The sequence below is a fragment of the Streptopelia decaocto genome (genome assembly GCF_964273445.1).
Source record: "Streptopelia decaocto genome assembly, chromosome: 1".
Classification (NCBI taxonomy): domain Eukaryota; kingdom Metazoa; phylum Chordata; class Aves; order Columbiformes; family Columbidae; genus Streptopelia; species Streptopelia decaocto.
In genome coordinates this window covers 108,135,669-108,158,464 of record NC_138663.1, presented here as the reverse complement: position 1 = coordinate 108,158,464, position 22,796 = coordinate 108,135,669, and the positions used below count along the sequence as shown (strand labels likewise).

The following is a 22,796-nucleotide window of genomic DNA, read 5'->3' as shown; positions in this document are numbered from 1 at the left end:
TTGGGCAAGGGAAAGAAAAGACAAGTAAATTCTCTATCAAGGTGAAATTTTGAGATAAACTTGTCAGAAAGAAATCTGAGGGAAATAAAAAAGAATATTCTGTCACAGAAGAGTATCATGGATGGAAAATGAGCCATCAGGCTTCCTTTCTTCCTCATTCCTTAGCAAAATGACCACCACCAGAAATGAAGCCTTTACAGAATAATGAAACAGCCAGATTCTCTGAGGAAACAGACTTTTTGTTAGCTCTGTAAACTGGAAGTTAGCTCTGGAAACAGAAGGTGGGCCTGCAGCTCCACAGGTGAAGCATCTTCAGCTATTTTGACATTTTTCCTATCAATTATGATCTCCTTGACAAGGAAAGGGCAGACATACTCTGTTGACATGAATCATGCAAACCAACCCTAAAAAACAGAGTAACAGAGTTAAAAGCAATCAGTGATGCAGAATTCAGGGTCAGCCACTTTTTCAGGATCCTGCAAAGCTTTGATATTCCACAAGCAAACCAGATACCAAGCACTGAGGAGAAAAAAAAAAAAAGATTGGTGAGACTATGAGTAAGATCTCATTTTATCTTTGAGGGAAATCTAGGGGACCTGCAAAGCCTCTTCAATAAGTAGGTTCAGACATTTAGATGTCAAGTAGTATATGGATAGACAATGTTATTGACTAGTCATTCCAACCTTCTTTTCCATTTTGTCAAACTTTAACAAGAAATTACTGGAAAAGCTCTCTCTACTTCTTTAATACGTTACTACAAAGAGACCATATTGTACTAAAACAGAAGCCCTAATAATAGGTTCAAGAGATTCCTTACTAGGGAAAAGATATGTCTAAATTTAATCCTAGAATTTAAAAATTAAAAAGGTTTCCAAAATGAAGAGTGTAAGTTCTCTTGAACTGCCAGGCATAACTAAAACTTTAAAGTCAAAAATCTCTTAAAACTAAGTTACCTAACATATTCATACTCAAATTTGAGTCTATAAAACAAGGATGATTTTTGAGGATGTTGTATTTTAAGACTTTATACTGCTGTCCTAACTGTAATATTTAATCATTTTCCAGTAACAAATTCCTTTGATATTTTCACAGACTCTTCAAATAAATTGTTTTATAAAAGGAGCTGGGTCAAGAGTCTATTATTGATGCTGGCTGACTAGAGCTTTTGTCTCTTTATTTTAAGTGGGACTGGTACCTTTCTAAACAAGCTGCCAAGCTTGTTCCAGCTGAAAGGAAAAAATACTGCAGCATACACTTAGAATGGTGAAGAAGCTTAGGATTGCATAAACCCTTCTATAAATTTATTGTACAGCTTAAATCCTTTACTGAGGGAATGCTTATTCCATGTGCTCTGGTATTTTGTTAGGTGTTGTGTACATTTAGCTTTAAATTCCAAGAAGCAATGCAAATAGTTTTAGTAACCATTATATTAACGATGACTGAAATTTGTTTCTAAAATCTATACATAAAGCTAACTCTAGTGCATTAAGAGACCTGATCATAGAACCAGCACAGTACGTGACTATTTGGATCACAAGTATAGATAAGGAACTATTTCATCAACTCTTTGCCATTGACTTCACATTCATTTTTTCTTTTTCTATACAATAAATACTGTAGCCAGTTCCTCAGACAGAAAAAATAGGTTACATTTCCCAGTATGAGTATTTTTAGAGTCTGATGCTACCTGATCATCCAATTTAGGGAAAAAGTAAACAGGGACCACTGCATTTCACACTCCATTTCATGCTGCCTCACTTCAATGGAAGTTGAAGATATAATTTCAATTTATTTTTGAAACACTTCCTCGTTTTCAGAGCTTCTTGACTTTTGGGCTATATAACTGATCTGAATTCAGCTGTGGGATGGAGTGGATAAAAAAACTCTAACAAAGAAAGGAAATTCCTTTCCTGGATGGTTCACTCTGCTCCTCTTGAATTCACCATTATCCAGATTTTCAAGAATGATATTTTGTGATTTGGATACTCCAAAATAACAGAACTTGAATTGCCTTCTAATTCAGAACTGAAAAAAAAAAATTGAAAGAAACCACCCAAGACTGAAAGAAAACTTCATTAATCTCTAGAAAATGTATGCTCAGCAGCATGTGTCATATCACTTTGACCATTAGAAGTCTCAAAGAAAAAAAAAAAAATCATCAAAGCAGGAGAAAATGGCAGAAGCAAGAAATGCACCCTACTCCCCTGCCACAAAAAAGATCCCAAATGCTCAAGCTAACATAAAAAAATGCTTTAAACAAACTTATCAAACAAGACCGAAGTGAAAAATATCTTGTAGGTCAATGTAAGAGTTTTACATGTTATTAAAAATTGATTTTTTTTTTAAAGTAAGACATCTTCAAATGTACAGTCACATGTCATTTCATACAAGTTATTTGAAACTTATTGATCTCATTTGTGCAAACCCAGGCTCTGTCATCAGCCCACTGAAAGGATAATAGAGCACTCCAAACCCTTATGACAGGTTTGATGCAAACAGTAGCCCTCATTTAAACACATGTAATAGCACCACAAGTGGACAAATTCCAACCTTAACAGTTGTACATCATAAACTAAATTAGCAAGTACGTTCTGCTTTACTTCACATCAAAGCCAGTACCTTGGTCTTCTTATCTTCAGCAAAATAAGGTTCTAGGCACCAAAATACGTACCCCAAGACATTAAAAAGCAGAGCACAAGTGTTCATAGGCTAACATAGTTCTCACAAAGAGAACCAGCAATTACCAACAATTTTATTTTACTTAAGACAATCTGAAAACAGTTAAAGTGGATTTCAAGCAAGCAACTGGGAGAAGGCATACTTAAAATGACTGCGGAAAATGGAAAACTACATTGAGAAAAGATCAGTGAAAAATGTCTTACATATTTCTGTATAGAGAGCTAAAACCTCTGGAAGGATGTTCAAGTTCATTCTGCAAAAGATCTTCTCCCTATTCATACAACTGAAAGCAAGCCACATTCTTAGGCTATCATAGGTCACAACTAAGTACAGTAACTCACTTCAGAAAAATTTTGCTTTGTCTGTCAACTGTCAGCAAAGCACAAATTGCTCATACAGCCCATCCATGTGTTGCTTGTTAAAGAATTTAGCAACATACAAACAAAAAGAACTCAAGATTTCTTAAAATCTGTGCCTTTACTTTGGTCAGAAAGCTAAAAATATTTTACTCCCCGCCTCTTCTTCCACAGTTCTGTCCTCTTCCCTCAGACATTTGTGCAGTCCTTGAATTTCTTCCTCCTTCACAGACTTGTCTTGCAGGAAGTTCAATATGACTTTAGATGTAACAAAGAATGCAGAGATTTTTACTCATGTGGGTGGCAATAACAGTAAGGTTTGTCAACTCAAGTATACGTTTCACGTTGGTAGAGATAGATTGTTTATGTGAAAAAATTATCTTTGCAATATGGTTATGAACATCTCTAAATACTGAAGGACTTAATACAGTTCTGAAAATTTAAAAAATGACAATGTACGTACACACATAGGTACGTAAGTTCAGAGGAGCTCAACGGAGTGAAAGGTAACGGCTGTCTCAACAGTCTGGTCACCTTAAACTAGAAAAGTTTAAAGCATCACTAAGCAGTGTTTGTTCATTTAAGTTTAATTATTTTCTCCTTGAGAATGGCACTAATGAAACTGAATATCTTTCATGGTTTCGAAGAGCAGTCTGAATGGTCTGTAAACAGGACCAGGGGCAGACAAGGGAACTGGATGAGCCAGGGGGTTGCTAGGTGATGCACAATGTCAACCCACAAACTTGTCCAGGTTTACTTTGCTTTCATGCTGCTCTCACACAGGCTCTCCAAAGTTTTAAGAATTAATTTCCAGGTAGCTATTTAAAAACAAAAAGTAAAATAATTAAAAAAGAAAAACCCTTAATCCTCTTCACTCATCCCCTGCACCCCCATAGGAAAAAAACAGGAAAGAGGAAAGGAAATTCAAAGCATTAAAGTGCAGGAAATCCATCCTGGTGTTTTGAATTTGACAACAGAAGAAGACCATTCCCTCTATACATTTTTATGCAATTTTGAGTACTGGTGATTACAAAGAACTTTTAATCTTTTCAGATTGATTTTTACTTTTGTAAATGTAAATAAAAATGATTTCTGGGGTAATATGTTGGCCATTTGAAGTACTTAAACTGAAAACAAAGTCATATTTATTAATATTTCCACTGCAGATTACAAAAGCAAACTCTTCAGTACAGCCATGTGTTTCTATGCCCATCCTTTTCAGAGCTGTGGTTATTTTTTTTTCCTTTCATTTTTTTCTAAAGTATCTGATCAGAGATTGTCCGGTAAGAGCTCTTTATTAGATCATCAGTCAGAGGGTTTTACAAGCACCAAGAGCTATGGGCTCAAATGCAGCACATCAGTTTTAATAGCTGAAGGTCTAATAGTAAACTGCAGATACTGCTGAGAACTTTCCATGCACTGAACTCTTGAAAAAGCACCATCTCTCAAGCTTAAATGCAGCTGCCTCTTTCAATGCCGCAAATGGGTAAATTTGACAAAAAAGCCACCATTAAGACTACATGAAAGGCTCAAGACAACATCCTTTCAATGCTTTGTACTTCAGTAATCAGATGTACTTACTCACCCCCTCCCCCAAACCCGATCAAGAACTATTTCTGAATGGTAGGAAATAATTCCACTTTGTACATCTTTTAGTTAATCAAGACTTTCTATTCAGCAATTTGACCTTTTGTTCAAAACAGGATTATCAGTTTTTTCGCCAGTTACCAAGGGCGACTCGCATGGTGAACATAATTGCAATAATTTGCAAAACACCATGGCAACCCACATTACAACTAGGTAAATACTGGTCTTTTGTGCTACATTGTTATTTTCAGAGATGCTGAAGTCAAAGAACGAATGACAAATGAACACAAAATTTATATTTGCTTTGTCTCAAAAGAGAAGAAAATTGATAACAAGAATTGGAGGGAAACCGACTACAGCTGTAATTTCTAACTTGATTAATTAGGATGGTAACAGTCCTTAACAGTATATTCAACAAACAGCCCTGACTTAGTCTCTCCACCCACCTCTCTCTCCTTCCACACTACTACCACTAACCCCCGCCCCAGACAAATTTTTTCAGCTAGGAGAACAAACAACTCCATTTGCTCTTTTCTTCAACTTAATGGAATCCTTAATTACAGAATATTGTTCTCCTGCTCTTCATTACGCTGAAAACTGAAAGTGAGAGAGATAGAGGAGGAGGAAGACGGTGCCAAGCAGACAGGGCAGCTACAGTCATCTTATGTGCCTTTGCTTTTTTTGTCCACAGCAGACCTAAAGATGAGATGGCTTTTTTTTTTTTTTTTTTAATATTAGCAGCTGTTGTATAGCAGATAATTGAGTAAACTGTTTAGTGCTCAAGTTCTCTGACTGGCAGCATCAGTAAGACATGAAAGCTTAAGTCAAGTCATGATTAAAATCCAAAATCAGAGAGGAAGTAACTGCTTTAAAAAAAAAATAACAACACTGAAAATGATCAGATTGGGAGGTTTCTAACAGAATACCTGCTGTATTAAAACATTTGTCTATGAGTAGTATCATATACGTAATAAGCTAATAATTTTAAACTTATTTTCTTTATAATCATAAAGAACTTATTGTTATACCATAGGCTTCTATTAAGACTTCAAGAAAGCACATTAAAATCAATTATTTCAGAAATGTGTTACGAATAGAGAGAAATAATTTTGCTTGAGAAAAAAACCTGCTGAAAACAGTTTAATACTTGTTACTAACTGACTTCACAATAAATTTGCTATATATTATTGGAGCATGAGTTCTGTGCTAAAACATCTATTATGCCACAGTGAACTGACTGAATGGCTGAGAGCTTAATTTTCATAATACCACTAATAAAAACAAGTTATGTCTCTTTATGGGCCAAATTCTGTCATGCGATGTATGTACATGGTTCCTGTAAAACGCAATGGCATCCTTTAGCAACGGATGCTCTCACTATTATGTTCACATACAGAGTATATGAAAAATACATCAAGCTGCAAGAAGCACACAATCAGAAGCCAGTATAATCCTCATTTCAGTTCCCTGTACATACAAATCATGTGTCAATTTACAGTTAAAGGACCACGTCTATATTTTAATTCTCATTAAAGGACTGGATTGCCACTAGGATAAAACAGGCTTGCAAAGCTAGTAACACTACTGCTGCATTCCTGCGTAGTGTGAACACTGGAGAGTACATAGTAAAATGAAAGAAATGGAAACAAAGTGCTGAAGGCAAATAAATCTGGCCCCAGGGAGCTGAAGCATATTCTGTGCCTCTGCTACGCAATTCTCCATGCTGCTGGACAAGTCGCTTTCAATTTATCGAAACAACTCACAAGTGACGATCACTTGAGGAATCAGTCTGTTTTCAGTGAAATTTGGAGGTTTACACTGCTGAAGTTTCAAGTAGACTCAACAGTAACCCAAAACCTGTGCTTCAGGTAGTTACACAACACAGATCCTTTGCTTCACAAATTCGGCCCACAAACTTATATACACATTTGATGTTCATTCCCCTATGCCTCATTTCTCTGAGAAATGAAAATAATAATTTGTCCCCTTGCTTTACACAGCTCTTGTAAAGATGTTCCTTAAGAACCATTTGATCCTACAGTGAAGCATGACACACAAAACTCCATGAGAAAAATAGATAACTTCAGGTAAATTTTCAGAGTGTGTACTCAGTAATGTAAAGGGCATGCACTAAGCAATGCAGTGAAACACAGACTAGCTGCTCATCTAATGAGTGAGTGCTGGCCAACCTATAGGCTGCAATGTACTGAAAAAAAGAGAGAATGGGATAAGTTTAATCAAGACCATTTATGTATTTTAAGTAAGTACTATTCACTCTAGGATTTTTTTCAACTTTCAAATGTCCAACGCATAAGAATCAGGATCCATCTTCTATTTCTAAATTAAAAATTCCATCTTTCTGCCCATTCTTCTACAGAACAGGATTCAAAGGAACACACAGATTTTGCTGCTTGTAATAAACAGAGTAACCCATAATAACCGTGAATTTCCATCTTCTCTGCAAGGTACACATTTTGCCTGTTATTTGTCAACAACAGAGGCAAGCAGAGACTTAGGAATTTTCTCATACTCTTTTTATTAGGCCAGTCACACGCAAATATAACTGCTTGCTTCTCTTGTCCCAATTTTCACAGGAGAGCTTAATCTATGCCTGCCTCCTCATGCTATGCCAAGCCTACCTGCCCGGGCACGTGCTTATCCAGCAGATAACCTGTATTCAAATTCAGCCAATTCCACTCAGTTCAGTTTCTTTGCTTTTAGTTTCACCCAGCTCCACCTCCAGTCCCATGTGCCAATTCTAGTCTCTTTACTCATCTATACTCAATTCTTGCAATTGTTTTTTTTAAAATCATGATCCTGCTCTGTACTGAAAAAAAAATTCTTAAAGGTTTGTAAAATTATCAAAGCTAGATGGATTTTCATGGGATGACATAAGACAACCAGTAGAAAAGAGGAAGGAAGGATGAAATGCATACGCTTCCTCATAGCCAGATATTAAATACTTCGAAGCCACAGCACCTGCATTTCAGGTATGGCAAGGTCACCTGAACAACTTTAACACTACTTTACTGCAGTATCATGCAATAAGTAAGTGATTATAATTCAAGCACTCTCACACCAGTGGGCTTCCATTAAACTAATTTATATTACATCAGATTTTCCCCTTTCCCATTCATTCCTCCTGAAGATGATCACTACTGTGCATAAACATAGTTGTTAGGTGGACCTAAGGCAGGTTCACGTACCGAGATGTGTACACTTCAAATGCAACTTCTAGTTTTATAAAACTTAGATTTGGAGTGATTAAAATATATGTGTAGCATACTTTGTTCTGAGATAATAAACATACTCTGCCCTACTTAACTCCACTTTAAATGGCTCCATTTTCTTCTTGCTACTCTCATTTAGTTAAAATGAACATCAAGTAAGACACTCAAAAGTCTCAAAAAACCTTTTGGTAAGAGTTCTGAGATAGTCAGGCTTCCTCCTTAGGCTTCCTCCCCTCAGCTACCCATCCATTTCTGTAGGTACTTTCAACACCTGCCCACAACTCTTTCCTGCAAGTCCTCTTAGGTCTCTCGCAAAATTTCCCTTAGATCTGCCTATTCTTTTTGAAAAGAGAACTCTTGTTCTGCCTCCCCCGGCCTTAACTTGATTTACCCTTCCCACTACAGGCAGGCTGCACAGTCTTTGCCTCTTTAGGAGAGACTGATTTCTTCAGCAGCACCTGGTACCCCAATGCCATATCAATCTCCCTGGTAGTAGCAAACATCTTTTGAAGGGAAACCTCCACACATGGCACACTGTACAGATGCAGACCAGAGATCACGAATGTCAGAGGGAGATGGAGTTTTGAGAGCTTATAGATTTTTTTTAATTAATAATTAAGTTTTTCAAGGGCTTATAAGTTGGGCATATCTACTGCTTGCCATGATGAACAGAAAGCACTCAAAAATCTAGGCTGATGTGCTCAACTCTGAGGACCCACAACTGAAGCCAGAAAGGAACAAGAGCATCTCAGAAGAGCTGTTGTGGATTAGTTCAAGAATGAAACAACAGATTTCCTTAGTCCTGAAAAAATGCTAATTCATTTTAGGTTAAAACTTCAGCTACAACTCAGCTTTAGACAGATTTGGCATCCAAAATGGCAAGCCAGACACCTAAAATGTGGCAATGTTTTAAAATGTTAACGCTTTGTTTTCAAAACTTACACCAACGTAATACATGATAAATTTTATTATAAAATGGTTTGAGGCTAGTAAGAAAAAAATGAGAAGGACAAGCCTTCAGAAAGAACAACGATAGGAAGCGGTGGTGGTTGTTTTCATTCGTTTGTTTTGTTTTTAAAGAAGTAGTAGCAGCAACAAAGAAAATACCAAGGAACAAATCAGCGCAATCGACTGGCTGCTGTTGTTGATGCTGTTCTTGCTGAGTCTCAAACTAAAAGGTCCCAGATACACAGCCAACCTCCTCCCTACCCTCTCCAATATACAAATATAACTACTTATATCAACTCATATGGATGGAAACAGATTACATAAAACACAGATTACTAAAAGTATTTCTAAATGGACTGATGTGAAGCCAGCCAGCACCACTCCCTCCTCACAGAAGTGGGTGTGACCGTCTGAACTGTCTGCCTGACCACTGAGGATGAATTTGGCCACGTTAAAAGTAGGAAAAAGGGCTGCACAAAAGAGACCTCTCTGCTCTCGCAGTGGTATTGCAGGCTGTGGAACCTCTCTAAACAACCTGACCTAACATCAAAGTTGGACCTGCTTTGAGGGGAATGGTTGGCCCAGAAGACATCAAGGAGTTTGTCAACGTAGACTGTTCTAGACACCAACTAAAGTAACCAGATGGACCTTAAGCAATTGATGCTCCTGTGTAAGCATTAAAAGGAAAAGCCAACTCAATAGAAATACACTCCTGTCACAAACTCATTGACCTAAAAGACCTGAAAATGGGGAAGAGACTGTTTTCTGTTGCTTATACACTGGTAACAGACACAGCAAACAAAATAAACAGGATGTTTTTGTTGCAGACATTTTTTTTTTAATTTAACACTAAAAAAAAAAATTAATCACATTCAAGAAGAACAAACAGCAGGCAAAGAATGATTCTTCAGAAACACTAACCTTTCTTTTTTAAAAGGTTACCTGCTACTGAGACCTGCAAGGCCGTTAAAGCCAACAGCTCAACACTGAAATTAGTAGGGCCCAAGAGCACCTTTCCAGCTGCAACCTCTCGAGAGCAGAGCAGGTTACTTGTTACTCCCTATCTGCGAGAAAAATGTTGCTGCTTTGAGTTTGTGGGAGACACATGTTGTCCAAAGTCTCTAGAACTAATATCTTCTAAAATCTAGAGAGAACAGTTAACAAAAAAATGTCTGAAACAAATCCTCAGGTAAAGACAATTAAATGACTGGAGTAGAAGACTGTGACTACTTAGCAAACAGTATTATGACCCGATTATATTTTTATATGGGTAAAAGAGCAGTTCCAATCAACTTGAAAGTCCTTTTTCTTAAGGTAAGCAAAATTACAAGAAAATTTTTAACTTTGTAGAATGCATAAAAGAGATGTGTAAGAAATGGAGACTGAAAGCAGACAGCTGCTGACATATATCAAAAGTTTTCTGAAAGAGAACACTGACAAGAAAAATTAAGACAGGTATTAACTAAGAATATAGAGCTGAGTCAAAGTGATGAAAAAACCAAAATTGTTTACAGCACAAAAAACCAGAAGTGTAACTTCTTCCTGTATTTTGGAAAAGCACAATACAGTCTAGTAGCAAAAAGATTAAAAACTATCTTCTGGTTTGTTAGTAATAAAATACTTAATAGGCCTTCAAAATTCAGTATATTCATATAATAAACGCTTGAACTTCATTGTATTACTAGAGCCAAGAAGATCCGTTACTTGCTGGACTTCTCAATACTCGAAGCTACCTCAAAAGACTGAGACACATGTATTTACCAAAATGCTAATTTTCATTAAAATAGTTATACAAGCAAACCAGAATGATCCATGTAACTCTTCGTATGCATCAGATACTGATCAAAAATTTAAGAACAGGAATGTAATTAGCATCAGCCAACATGTTTTCATACAAAACAGCCTCAACCAAGCATGACAGTCCATTTTTTTCATAAGATTACAAGTATGGCTGAGAAAGGCAGATGTACTATAATTAATCTCTTGAACAGCGTTTTATTTACCTCCAAAGGACATGCAATAGAACTAGCATTGCACAGTGTTAATAAAGTACATGAGAAATGGATTAAGAGGTGCAAAGTTGAAGTGTCTCAAAAAAATCAATCGTCCGTGAGACACAAAGTGATGGCAGTCAAGCAAGCATTTGTCAATATGGGATAGAGAGGGATTCTGGTGATGTATCACAAAGAAAAGGTTACACTCACACTCTTGAAAATTTACATCAGTGATTAGCAGAAGAGAGAAATCAATTCAGATAAGATGTACAGATGACAAAAGCAGAGCAGCAAATAATGAGAAGCGTGAGGAAATTGGTTTGGTAAACTGTGCTCATTGAAAACAAAATACACGTTAGTACAGCGAAACAAAAATGGCACACTGGGAATAAAGACTAAAGTTCACACCTACAGAATGGGGATACTGTGTGCCACAAATAATCAGCTGAAAAGGAGTCATGATAGATAAGTTATTCAACATAAACTTTAAAGGCAGACATAGCAAAATGTGGCAATTTAATACTGAAGAACTGTGTATGAGTATTGAGGTGAATTTCTTCACAGATACTGCTGAGAAAGATACTGGAGCACATGCAGTCCTGGTGCCAATAGCTAAAGAAAAGAGAAAACTAACTGGTACACTGAAGAGCCATAAACAATGCTTCAAGGCCTTGAAAAAAGAAAGGCATAACAGCAACAGACCTTGAAGAGCCATCTCTTGCTATCAAAAAAGAAGACTGAGAGTTGACTCTATGAAAATGTCTAAGTATAATCATGGGAGAAAAGTGTAAGTGACACAAGGTAACTTAAACCTAGATAATATGAGTCAGTGGTAGGAAAAACTTGGTGGATCTAAAACTGGCTCAACACCCAGGCCCAGAGGGTGGCACAAAATCTAGTTGGAGGCCAGTAAGTAGCAGTGTAGCCCAGGGGTCCAGTCCTGTTGAACATCTTCATCAACGATGTGGATGATGGGGCAGTGTACCCTCAGCAAGTTTTGCTGATGACACAAAACTGGTGGATACCAAACTGAACATGAGTTAGCAACATGTCATTGTAGCAGAGAAGACCAACAGCATCCTCAGCTGCCTAAGGCAAGAGTGTTACCAGCAGGTCAAGGGAACCTATCCTTTGCCCCTCCTCAGTAACAGGGCGGGAAGTGGTAAGATCCATCTGCCAAAGTAGGGGAATAGCACCTTTTCCATCAGGCTTGCTAACCTAATGAGGATGACTTTAAGCTAGATCTTTTTGGGATGGTGACCAAAGCCTGGAGAGCAGTCACAGTACAAGCAGCAGTGACGAAACACCCAGGGGACAACAAGATGGGAAAGCTTTCACGTCCCCCTTGAATGCAGCACAATTCAGAGCCCATCTTAAGTGCCCCTGCTCAAAGACATGGAGCACAGGGGCCAAGCAAGAAGAACTGGAAGACTGTGCAGAGTTTTAGAAACCTGTGACCTCGTGGTGACTGCAGAAATGTGGCACATGGGGCAGCGCATGATGCTGTGCTGTGACAGACAGCTACATCTTCAGGAGGGCCAGACCAAGGATGTGAGGCAAAACATGGCTGGACAAGGTCCTGAGCAACTCTGAAGCTGGATTTAATTTCAAAGATAGCCCTCTTTGAAGCGAAGAACTCCCCCAGGCAACCTCCTGATGCCCCTTTCACCCTGAATTCCTCTATAATTCTGTGATAATTAGTTTGGAAATTATTTTAGATGTGGAAAGGATGCAAGTAATGAATTTTTGTTTTCATACTAAGCTAGATGTTAAAATTAATGAAAAGGTGGCCATAGCGGTTAGTTGAGGCTGATATCAGCAAAACCCCCAAAATGATTCCCAGTGTTTATCCAATTCTCCACAGCCTTCAGAACTGACTGTAATTCATTCTGAAGTAGTCAGAGCTACTTGATGTTTGCTGCTTAGAGTAAGTCACTCTCCGGAGAGCTCTAGGATAAAGGAAAAGGAAACAAAATCTTTCCCTTCAAAATTTATTTCAACGAATGTTAGTTAATTATGGCACTGCAGAGGTTCCGTGCTGATGAATTCCCAGTGACCAGCTGCAGAACAGCAGTATATGCTGCCTGAGAAACATTGAATCCAGTCATAAGAATGGTCTCCAGCTTTTTGAGGATTAACTTATGACTATTACTGTCACAGGTGGGTACTAACAGGAGTTAATGCAAGACACTCTGAATGCCAGCAGAACTACTTAAGAGAAAAACAAACTTGATTAATGTTATCACAAAATAGTTCACAACTTCCAAATATTTGGGCCTGGGAGAAACAAAACAAAAACATTAAGGCTCCATATGACAGCTGAAGATGCTCTTGGCAAACACGTTGATTTATTAAAAGAAAACATCACCCAATCCATCGAAGGCATATATCATTAGGCGACATGGTTGGGAAGGTGAAAACCCCCAACAAAAAAAAAAAAAACAACCAAAAAACCCCTGAATGCAATTCATCCCCCTTTTGTCTCTCCTACCCCATCCCATATTATCAGCAGCAAGTCCTTTGGGCTGGTTGGCATGTGTTTCTTAACAGATGTAACGTATGGGAACATGGAGAAAGTTTGGTAGAACCTCTTTTCTCATGCTGTGTGACAAGAAATATGCAAGATCAAGTTCCACCTTAGGCCAATACAGTTCCATAAGTACTACAGGAAAGACTGCTACACCGTTTGTAGAGGCTGATGTATGACTCAGTGAAGACCATTATCGTTAGAAAGAGTAATCAGCAGCAAAATGAAGATGTCTACGACAAACCCTTATCATCCAGTATTTTTAACCAGAATAATTTACCCTGACTTCTCCAATTAGTTACCTCTGATCTTTATGAATTAAATCTTTTCCTCCTCAAATACCTATCTTAAACTAGACACGTTAATTCTAAGCCAGGAACTTCTATAACATGTGACAACACTTTCACTCAGAGTGTTTTGAAGGGTTTTTTTCTTTTAAATTAGCTTTAGCACAACTCAGGCATTATTAACTTATCAAAACTCAAGAAGACAGCAATAGAGACAAATGAGAAAGGTCAGAAGATGGGAAAAGTGAGACAGAAGATTAAAAGCAAACACTACGAATAATTCAGATTATTTAGTCTACTTATTCAGGAAAAAAAATCCAATTGTTTCCCAGATTCCATCAGATACATATCTGCTATATATATATATTTACATATGCAACACATACACATACATATATATAAAAATTACATTTTCCTTTTCTGAATTTCCTTTGACTAAAATTCAAGTCAGATCACACACACACACAAAAACAAAATATCTGAAAGTTTAAGCTGATATTCCAAATAATTTTGCTTCCTTTTTTTTTAGTCTGGTTTTGAGTTTTGTTTTTCTAATGGAATAATGATCACACACACAGAATGTCCTGGCATGGGCACTCAAGAAGTCTGTGCCTCCTCAAAAAAACCAGACACTTAAATTTTCTGGTGTAATACCTGGAGAATACTTTATGTATGTTTTAGAAACATTTAAAGAAATATACTAACCTAATAGATTCCCTAAGTTACTATGATAATAAGCATATTGTAAAAGCATATAAACATATAAAAGATGTTTTTACTGCATATTGATATTAATCTATACTCCTATGTTATAAAACGCATGAAATAACAGAAACAGAAGAAATAAGATTCCAGTATTGAATGTGACTTCTTACAAGAGACTTCCTAGAGACTAACAACAAACAATTTTCCATTTTGCTGTGAAGTTACTGATTTTTAAGGCAGAAAGTTCATATAACCCATGCCTGAAAAACATAATTCTGAGCAGAGAGCATATTGAAATATTATGGAAATAGTAAAACTAAGAGATAGTATACCTACATTATCATAAAGATCTTGGCCTAACTAGCACACACAACAATTAAAAAGTTCCCTGGAAGTAGTACTTACAAGACAACACAACCACCTGTAAATATAATTACTAATTAGACACAGGAAAATATATTTTGAAAGAAAGGGATCCCAGAAAATAGAAAACACGGATATTTCAACCTTCAGACAAACCTTCCTACAAAGGGACCTGCAGGTCTCTGTATGCCTGTGAAGTGCAGTGAATTCAATGGCAAACTCACCCCTGTGCTGGTGGACTCCATTTGCACACTACTGCTTAATTTGCCAACAGGATAAGTTTACCCAGAGTTTTCATCTGCTGCCTGTGGATCCAGAGGTTTGTTTTTTGTCTTACAAGCTAAAAATCATAATGCATTTATTCTAAAACTCTATCACCTATTTTAAAAACAGCATCAAAACATAAAAAGCAGAGCCCCAATTATGTATATAAACTTTGAATACTTGTCCACAAAAGAAGGATGCCACCCTTAGCAGTTTTACCAGACTCTCTAGTCTTATACTGAACTACTAAATTTGATTTCCCTATTTTCTGTCCTAAGAGATTAAAACTGTGCTGCACAGTTTCTTAATGAAATAATTCTGCCTCTTCGCCCATTTGCATGAAGAAAATATTCAAGACAAAAACTGCAAGAGGACAAAATCTTAATATGCAGTTTGGTAAAGTTCTAGTCAGTCTTTGAACAACACATTTATCTATCCAGTAAAGCTTGTGTTAATACGATGTAAGAGTTTGGCAAATTCAGCTCTAATGGAGCATAAAAGTGCTTTTGCTTGAAAGTGAGATCATTTTTAAAAATTCAAAGCATGATCACTTTCTCCTTTTTTTTGCAGAACAATCTGATACAGGCAGCAAAGCTTAAATAAACTAGAAACATTTCAAATGATCCATAAAGGATTAATAAGCACTGCAGGAAGTCCTATAGGCTCAGCGTATACATTTTCCATCTTTTTCCCCTGCGACAGGCATGACATGAAATTCTAAACAGAACTCAAGTTTCAAAGTCACTGAATGTTAAGGTCTGCAGCTTTGATACTAGGGTGGAGTGGGGTCACCATCTTGGAATATTTAATTTAAATAGATAACAAAATATTGATTTTATTAGCATAATAAAGCCCCCAAATTATGGCCCTTCACAAAATTTTTCTACTCACAATCAGACGAATGGACAAAAGCACGGCAAAAAGGGTAGTAGTAAGCTACAGGCCACTAATATAACAAGAACAAAATGACAGCTATTATTTTGGCAGAGATAATCTATGCTGAAACACAAAACACACACGCACACAATTTCTTTCAATACAATTTTCTTGTCTTCCCACTGACTTCTATGATTACCACAGAAAGCAGGGTTCTAAACACATTTCTCAATTGAATCTTCAATCAATAACAGTAAAAATTTGAGAAGGGAGATATGGGAAAACGTATTATAGCATTAGTAAGTATTTGCAAAACAGACTAAACTTATCAATATGCATAAAAGTTGAAGGGAAATAAAATAAAAATATATCAGTAACAATGCACTATATACCCTTACTGAAATTAGTTAAAAAAGAAAAAATCCACTCAAGCTCCAAAATCCAACCAGTGGCCGAAATTGCCCCAAGTGTGGTCCAAGTGATCAAATTATGTAGCCACACTTTCTTTTGTTTGTAGTACCACAGTTGTAAAATAAAGAATAATTCTGAATTACCAAACAGCCTTCAGGATATGTGAACATTCATAGGTACTTTTTTAACCAGTGAGGAGAGTGATCATTTGAATAATTTACAGAAAGTAACGGAACTAAGCTAATAGAATCTACCTACTGGTACCAGTTCCACGTTATAGAAGAGCAGCATTAGAAAACCCAGAATTAGAGGCCTGCAAAAACCCGAAACAACCAGTCTTCTGGGATCTCACATGGAGGTCAGCTTGACCCAAACAAACTCAATTTGGTAGCAAGAATCCAAACTTACTTTGGCACTGACGTAGGAGAAAAGACAAATAATTCATATCAGAATTGAGAGCTCCTTGTGTTGGAAGATGGAAAAGTTCAGCCTCTGCTAAGCTTACAAGGCAGTTTACCACCCAGGTTTTCTGCGCAGAGCCAAAACAATCAACAGTAGAAACTGTTTAGGTGACAGTTACATACAAATTGGAAGAAGTTCTTAAAAGAGTGGAAAATAGGAAAGATTCAGAAACGCAACAGATAAATACAAAGTTATAAAAGAGCATAAATACAAAAACCAGCGCCGATAATACTGGTGATATTGGGGAGGAAGGGAGGAGAGATGCGAGAATGATGAATGTTAGCTCACAGTGAGAGACTGACGCTGAAAGGCAAAAATTATGCTAAAATAATACACTAATCAAAAAGAAAAGTGAACTAGAAGAAAGCAGCAGAGAAAAAAAAACTGAACAAAGGACTAAAAGTAATCATTTCTCTGTATAAAGGCAGCAGAGAGGCCTCGCTTAAATTGCTGTCTACAATCCTAGGTACATCACTAAAACCAGATAGAAGCAGCTAATGCAAAGAACAACAACAAATCCAGCTCTATAAATACAAAGGAAAAAAAGTATGATACAATAAATTTTCCAGTGGTTATAAACATACCAGGTATAGTGAAATAACATCACTTTCTACAAACATTCGAAAATAAAGAACAGCCTCAGAGGGACCACAAGCATGTTACAAAAAGTAAATTTATCTATCATGAAAAAGGTAAATTGACTAGTTGAAAGAATGATTTTTATTACAAATTCCCAGGATTAACAGGAGTTGAAACATGTTTAATACAGTACCTGCCATAAGTTTGAACATCTGCAGTGCTAAAAACAATCTATGTTAAGCAATTCTGTGTATGGATATTGAGAAACATAAAAGATGAAAAGGATCTTGACAAATAGCTATAGCCTTTGTGTACTCATCAAAACCACAGTTCACATCAGTGAACATCAGTGCCTGCTGATACTTAGTTTTGCCACCACTATCATGGCAGAAGAGGAATAAAAGGAGTGCAAAAGACAGTCAATGAAAACAGAAGTTGACAAAAGAAAGCCTAGAAATGCAGACAATGAAGTATACTGATGTTAAACTTTTTATTTTGTTTACCTTTCTTTGCAATTAAAAATAGAATTTCAGTGAAGCTCAAAAGATGACAAAACCACAGCAGTGAAAAATGGAAATATTTTAGACACTATCAAATAGCCTTTGAAACTCCCTGCCACCAAGTGCCATACAAAAGCTGTATGTGCAGTAGACTTGTACAGTTGTGCAGGTGTGAATGCTTCCAGTTTCAGCAGATAAGTCGCCCACTAACAGGGAACTGCATATCCTAACAGATGTTTTATTGAAAAACATTGTCTTTGAGGTCGCTCCTTGAATCATTAGGCATTCAGCTAAAATCAGAGACCAATACTACACAGGGCAAATCCCTTCATTAAATAAAACTTCTTTGTTCATAGGTCGATACTTAGTCTATGTTTTTGGGCTGCAACAACCTAACCAGCATGGAAGACTGAACTTTTTCTCAGTATTTAAATCAAATGTGTTTGATTCCTCAGGAGGTTTAAACTTGTTTTGTCTTCAGAATGTGTTATTTTAGGATTGTGGCAGCACTACAGAAAGCAAGTGGTAGTGCTGAAAGAAAGTTAGGGCTGCGGGAGTTTGCAATGGGAGAGGGCTGTACTTGCAAAGCAGAGAAAAATTTCAGGCAAAACTATGAAATGCATTATAGATAGGTTTTTTCTACCTGCAACCCCTTTCACCATTCCTGTCCAAATTTACTGTTCGTTCACAGAACTTTAAAACCCAATATAAACATATGTATCTAGCAAAGAAAGTAAATTTGCATTTGCATGTTTTGTTTAGTTTCATTTAACAAGGAAACCTCATATTTCACATTTCAGCCTTTTTTCTCTCCTCTCCTTTTCTTCATATTCATCTGTCATATTCACTGTGAATGACAAACATTTACAGTGGACCAAAAGACACAAGAGAAAAGTGGAAGGTAAGTTTAAAAGGTACATGGATGAAGGTGAAGGAAAGGGCAACAGAGTTAAGGCAGGACAGACTTAGCACTTTTTAAAGATTAGAAACAGTTTCAAAGGATAACTCTTAAACAGAAAAAATTGTTCTTTTTCATCACATAGGACAACAGCTTGTCGGAGCTTCAATGACTCTAGTACTACCTTACGAGGAAAAAAGTTACCTGTTAATGAATTTATTCATTTATTCAATGAATAAATGTTAATAAATGTATTCAGTTTTTACTGTGGAATTTTTATATATACTGTTGAATGCACTTTTATTTTTCAGAACAGCACCCTTCTCACTACTCGTAAATAATTACTAAGCAATTATGGAAGGGAGGTAGAAGAAAAGATAGGGGAAAATTATTTTTCTTTTTTTTTTTCCTATTAGCTGATCAATTTGTCTGTTTCATATAACAAAACAGGCAAAAACGTTAGGTGTTCAGAGCAGAAATGTGTTTTGTCAAAGGCATTATTAACAATTAATAATCATTACATAGTGCCTTGTTTACCTGACCTTGTGTAAATTTAGAAGCCTTATAATTAGACCCATATTTTGCATATTTGTATATTTCCATGCATAGGATTTGACTCATTCATCCATCCATTAAAACATGCTTGATAGGCATAGATGGATAATCAGGATACAATTTATATTTACCAGATCACAGAAAATGGCCCAAACTGTTAAGTTCAAGGAAAGCGCATCCTTTTCTTCCTCATGTGAAAGATGCTGAGGATGGCTCAAGGCTCTCTGAAGTAGTAGCAGAGCTTTCATAATCTGATAGCTTTAACACCACTTTTCTCTAAAAAAAACAACGGTTGCTGGGTTAAAAACAAACAAACAAAAAAACCAATTAAAAATAAACACCACCAGTGTCTCCTTTAGGTAATGCAACAAAGTAATTCTTCTGTAACAAAATACCTCCTATAAAAGCTAACTTGGTATTAAGCACAACTTCAATGAAGTAGATGTCTAGTACTCTGGAAGATTTTTCTCCTGTTTAACAACTTAGCAGTAACTTCCTAACCCTCTGAGTAGTTGGAAGAATTAGCTTACCACTCTCCTATTCAGAAAAAAAAAGTCTTAAAATTCAACTTTTTAAAAAGCGTTAGCCATAATAATAAAACACTATTATTAGATATGCTTAAATGTTTGAGAATATGGTTGATTTTTAGGCAGTTCAGTATATATAATTTTGTCACCAGAAAAAAAAGGTATGCTGAGATGGCAGCTATTGTTGATAACATACTTCTGGAAACAGGTATGGAAGATCTCTACTGAGCAGTCAGTATGGAGAGCAACAATACAGAACAGAATAGAGAATAAAGGAATTTGTTTACCACTGTGTCTGTGCTGGCATCTCATAAAGGTGAGACAGCTTTGTCCAACAAGAAGCTGACTTTTGCCCAAAAAGTCAAGCCAGACACACTCATTAAATGTGTAACACTTTTTAAAAACATCTTTTATAATCCAAAAGGAGCCTTTGTGTGGCTTCTTTCCCAACCAATTTAGCTGATGTGTCAGCAAAAGCCATTTATTTCCTATGAATCCACAGCTCACAGTAGATTTTTGTTCTTTTAGTACCAAAGTCAAATACTTAAAATAATAAAGCGGTGGCAAGAGAGTGGAGCATGATGTTATTTTTTTTACCCTTAGATAAGATCACTATTTTAGCACCCCTTTTAAGACCACCTGCAAACAAATTATCTGAAGTATTTGCAAAGTACTGAACATGCAAGTAACATTTTAGTAAAACATTAAGATAGTCCAATGGCTTCTCCTCTGGTAGCAAGCAGAGCTTTTTTTTCCTCTCCCAATCAACTGGCCGCTGTTATCTGTGGGCTCACATTTTCTGTAACCAAATAAACCGCAATGTAGCGATTCACTCAAGGATTTAATTTTAACTGAGGTTTTAACCGCTCTTGTGACATAACTGAAGGTATTAAATGTTCAACCAAAGCAACAAGATGAGAGTACAAAGACATCTTCCAGAGTTCGCAGGCTCGCTTGTCCACTGCCCTGCCAAGGGAGAGGAAGAGTTCACACTTCTTGTTGGACCTCAGCTCTTCACATAAAATGAACAGATTAAGCTCAAACCAATGCTGTCATCTCTTCCCCCCAAATTCCATGCTGCTGGGACAATTCTGTCCCACTTCAGGCTCTCCCTCATGCCGTACATTTCTGTGTTCAGTGCTCTTTTCACAAGAACAACCCTAACAGAAGCTTAAAAGCCTCAGTACCAGGAAAAAATAAATCTGTGCCGTGATTTCAGTCTCAATGTTTAGCTGCCCAGAAAGTTTCTCTGTGCCATCAGTACTGAATGCCAACCTCTTTGCATGTCGAAGGAGGAAACACACAGGCAGGGCCAGTTTTGCTTCCATTTCAGAAACGTGAGTGGAAGCTAACAGCAAAGACTATCTTCTCTGGGGAGGAAGGACATTATATTAAATAATCATTACTTAAGGGTATGGATAACTCCAGGCAGTATCTATTTTCATTCAGACCACTGGTGGAGATCATTGAAGATTAATACCAGCAACTGAAATTATCTCATCTGCTGTCACCTAGATTTTGTAAATGTAAAAAGTTACAGGATCTGTGTAAAGATGGATGGATATTTAGCCTTAATGCTTCCAGCATCAAGACTAGATTCTTGCAGTGCTTTGTAGACTGGCAGATTATTCATTCCCCAGTTTTCAGGAAATAGTCCTCACGTGAGGGGCAAACCAGGGGGCACATTTTAAAGTTTATAACACTTCTAACCACTAGGAATGATGTTTTCCAAACATCTACTCCATCACTTTCCATGAGCAGGACAATGCTCTAACACATCAGTTCCAAAAATGAAAGGTGCCATCAGAGTTCAAAAACACTTAAGAGACATAAAAAGCAAAACTCCATTGTTAATATTGCTATTCAGACATAGTTGGAATACCCTAAAAACTACTAATGGAATCTGCTAGAAGAAATTATCTGAAGAAACTACCACATAGTGGGAGAGGTACATCTTGCATTTTCTTTCACAAACCTATTTAAGGATATCATGCTGCCTCTGTTTCTGACTCTGAAGGTCTTTCCTTTTGAAACAGTTTTCAACGGCCTGCTTGTGTGATATCATGCCTGATCCATTCCAGACAGTCTAGTGGCTCACCACTAGAGGATAAAGTGGAAAAACTCTGAGTTAAGAGTCACTTGCAATTAAGATGAGAGCAGAGAGAAGGGAAGGGAAAAAGATCTGCCTAGATGTCGTTTATCTGGAAAAAGAACTGGCCCGTAATCACACTGACCCCATCAGTATGAGACTAAGCCTTGGTTATGATGCTGGCTTCTAACGCACAGATCTGTGGCTAGAAAGGCACTGGTTTAATTTATATAGAAACTAAATGTACTTTTCATTCTGAAAGCTTGTAATCACTCTTCGATAATTTTCCTTACTTTCACTACAATCTCAGATGATCTTCAAATAGGTATTTGCTACTCAAGCTTTTTTCTGAATGACATCTGATTTCTGAATGGCATCCTGTCATTGGTCTCAGGACACCCTTCACAAATGGACTGGGCAGAAAACATGGAAAATAAAACTTTGGAGTAATTCCTGACCATATCTTGGCATATAATACAGGCCTATTTTGTTAATTCTGAGGCCTAAAGATGCCTGATTCACACTTGTTGGGGAAGTCTCCAAAGACAAGTCAAATCAAACAGAATTTTAATTATTAATCCCTACAAGGTATTTCGGTCTCACTGAAGGGTTGGGGAGGGAGCAGGGATGTTCGATCCTAAAACTGCCTTGTGATTAATCAGCCAGGAAACTCTCTCAAGGACCATATCACAATTCCATTTAGTCCATTATTGCTATTTCACTAATTGGGGTAAAAACCAAAACCCTAACAAGGTGATACCCAAAAGATGCCCCATTTAAGGAACAAGACAGTGTAAACACTGATCCCTTATCACAGAAAGAAAAAGAGGGGCAGAAAGCAGCACGAGGGAGGGGAAATTTGATTAATTGTTTCCTTCAAACTAACCTAAAAAACCAGATGCAAATACTAAAGAATAATGTGAAAAAGCATCACTAACATTTCATGAACTACTGAAAAA

The 22,796-nt window shown here is 36.9% G+C and overlaps 1 protein-coding gene across 3 annotated transcripts in view; it reads right to left on the bottom strand.

Annotated features, from left to right (window-relative positions):
* The window catches only part of POLA1 (DNA polymerase alpha 1, catalytic subunit), a 206,134-nt gene that overhangs the window by 75,784 nt on the left and 107,554 nt on the right, over window positions 1-22,796 (bottom strand). The window contains exon 35 of one of the 3 annotated variants that reach the window (XM_082050694.1): window positions 13,286-13,395. The exons of the other annotated variants lie outside the window; for them this stretch is intronic. Coding sequence (XP_081906820.1) covers window positions 13,300-13,395 — 96 coding nt within the window. The 3' untranslated portion in view covers window positions 13,286-13,299. The remainder of the gene's footprint in view (window positions 1-13,285; window positions 13,396-22,796) is intronic. 3 annotated transcript variants of the gene reach the window in all.